The sequence below is a fragment of the Propithecus coquereli genome, unplaced genomic scaffold (genome assembly GCF_000956105.1).
Source record: "Propithecus coquereli isolate 6110/MARCELLA unplaced genomic scaffold, Pcoq_1.0 Scaffold158, whole genome shotgun sequence".
NCBI classification, from domain to species: Eukaryota; Metazoa; Chordata; class Mammalia; order Primates; family Indriidae; genus Propithecus; species Propithecus coquereli.
The window spans coordinates 1,912,147-1,915,112 of NW_012140302.1; the positions used below are offsets into that span (position 1 = coordinate 1,912,147).

The 2,966-nt window shown below is 37.0% G+C and overlaps 1 protein-coding gene across 1 annotated transcript in view; it reads right to left on the minus strand.

The window, feature by feature from the left end:
* The window catches only part of UBR2 (ubiquitin protein ligase E3 component n-recognin 2), a 195,953-nt gene that overhangs the window by 82,509 nt on the left and 110,478 nt on the right, over positions 1-2,966 (minus strand). The window contains 3 exon segments of the mRNA XM_012640800.1: positions 269-379; positions 515-637; positions 2,258-2,323. Of these exon segments, the coding sequence (XP_012496254.1) occupies positions 269-379; positions 515-637; positions 2,258-2,323 (300 nt within the window).

The following is a 2,966-nucleotide window of genomic DNA, read 5'->3' on the forward strand; positions in this document are numbered from 1 at the left end:
GAAAGAAAAGAAAAGAAAAATAAAAACAGTAAATAGCTCCTAAATATCTTATTCCTTGCTTGCTAAATTCTCCTTTCCCCATTTTTTTCCCCAAACATAGTCTTCCAATTTATTCTGCTTCAGTGGTTGTAACTTCTCCTTTTCCCAAAGCAGCACAATGCTGTTACTCTCAACAATACAGAGGGGAGAATGACAGGAATATTCTCTTCCCCTAAAACTGAGTATCCTCTTAAAACAAATAGTTCAGAAATTCTTAACTATTTGCTACCACAAACTCTAATGTAATTATAAATTTCTCAAACAATCTAAACTTACCAACAAGCATTATAATGAGGTATAGCATTTCTTCTATTAGAGTATTGTTCTGCTGAACAACATCCTGTAACAAGTGGGGGAAGACAAAGTTCAGAGATAAGAACGTGCACGCTGTATTATCTCAGACGATTAATATATCCAAAAAGAATGAAAGATGCTTCCTTAGCAATGTGTGTGGTCTCATAAAACATGTTCTTACCTTATGGGTAATCTCAGAACTAAATCTTTTTCCATAGTCTGGAGTACTGAAAATCTGATAAAGTTCAAAGCGGCTGAGCATTATCATCAGGAAATGATTTGGATCCATCATGGAGGCACCTGTCTTTTTTTTTTTTTATGTTTGAGATAAAGGAAAAGAGGAAGGTCAAAAGAGCCACTAAACAATTAGCAACAGATATTTCAGTTTACACAGGAGAAAGCAGTTTACCAATCCCAATATGTTCACGAATCCCAATCCCCTCTTGTGATAACTGACAGATATGGAAAGGAATCTAAGCTGGTGAAACAAAACATAAACAAAAAAACCCCCCAAACCCTAAACCCACGTATCAGAATAACACGGACTATGAGTTCTCTTTCCTTCTAATGCTTTGAAGTAACTGTATTCCTATGAATTTGGTTCCAAAGTTTTATTTCAGGGTTCTCTGATTATTGTCTGGGGATCGCTACATGGACTCAGGGACTCAGAGAAATGTGGTATGTCAATTAAACTTCTAGTATTTTTTACTATGTATCATATTAAACTATTATCAAGATCTCTCAACCAATTTTTTGTGGCAAGCACTATATAAACTGAAGTGACAGCTTTTAAATATAAGATTCAACTCTCCATTAATTCCATTTGTAAATTATAAATCAACCTGGATTTTATTTCGAACCAATATTTTTTTTTTGAAATTTACATTTCTTTCTTTTTTCTTTTTTTGGAAACAGAGTCTTGCTCTGTCACCCCGGCTATAGTGCAGTGGTGTTGTCATAGTTCACTGCAACCTCAAACTCCTGGGCTCAAGTGATCCTCCTGTCTTAGCCTCCCAAGTAGCTGGGACTACAGGTGTGTGCTACCAAGCCAGCTAATTTTTCTTATTTTTTTTTTGGTAGAGACAGGGTCTCGCTCTTGCTCAGGCTGGTCTTGAACTTCTGAGCTCAAGCAGTCCTCCCCACTTGGCCTCCAAGAGTGCTAGGATTACAAGCATGAGCCACCATGCCAAGCCAAAATTTACATTTCTTGACTTTTTCTATAATTACTACATCCATTCAGCAATAATATAGAACCCCTACTATGTGACAAGCACTGTGCTAGGCAAAAGGGACCAAAAAAAGAAGAAATAGTTGTCATTATTTGGTAGGGTAGGAGTGATGAAAAGTAAATAGGTAATCACAATGCAGAGTTGTGAGTGCTGTAGCAGGGTAAGTACCATGCTACGGTCCTCACAAAAGAAATACCTAGCCAACTTTTAGCGTGTCAGGGAAGGATCCCTGGAGAAAATAATGCTAAAGTAAACACTAAGACACGCAGGAAAATAAGTTAGCTAGGTGAAGGGAAAAGGAAGGGGTGGGTAATCTAGGGAGCAAAAGAAATAAATGTGCAGAGTTTAAGATTTAAGAGAGAGCACGACAAATTCAGGGAACTTCAATGTAGTTTAAGTACTACAGGCCTTTGAAATTAGTTTAAGGGGTTTAAACTCGGGGGTTTAACATTAAGAATGTATGGAGGAAAGAAGAGGAGTTATTCTGAACATGTTAAATCTGAGATGTGTCCAGAAAATCTAGATGGAAACGCTCTATAGGGTGTTAGCCACATGAGTTTAGAGCTTAGTAGGTAGGGCTAGGCTGGAGAGAGAGATTTGGGAGTGATCACAAGTAACTAACCTGGTTATGTGGAAATAACAAGAAGCAAAAGACTCGCACACCTTTAAGTTCGATTTTTTTTTTAACTTATTACCTGAAGCATTACTATGTCCTTGTCAAACATCTCACGTCTGCATTTCACATTATGGTAGTAATAAATCTAAAAAGATAATTAATTACATTGAGTAAATAGGTTTTTATTGGCACAGTTCCCTCCTCTCCCCATAAAAGCACATTGGTGTGTAAGAGTATGCGTACGCGCATGCATGTGACAGGGTATCCCAAACAGTTAACCCTATCTTAGTACGGATTAATTAGAAACTTCCAGATTATAGTAATCATTCTATGGATGACATTTCACAGCCAATTTTCTGGGTCTCCTGACAAAGTAAAAGGTGGTTGTTTCAGGAAGGTTTAGAGCAACCAAAAATAGGAAAAAAAATCCATACCAATCCTCAATGAAGTTCAAAAAGTAAAATTTCAATTTTAGAGGTATACTAAAAGAACTTTTACCTTTTAACCCAATTTAATTTAAATAGATGAAATCTTGATTTTTATTATATTTTCAATATCCAACTTTGTTCTTTTTTTTTTTTTTTGACACAGAGTCTCACTCTGTTGCCCAAGATAGAGTGTTGTGGCATCCGCCTAGCTCACAGCAACCTCAAACTCCTGGGCTCAAGCAATCCTCCTGCCTCAGCCTCCTGAATAGCTGGGACTACAGGCACGCACCACCACATCCAACTAATTTTTTCTATTTTTAGTTGCCTGGCTAATTTTTTTCTATTTTTAGTAGCGATGGC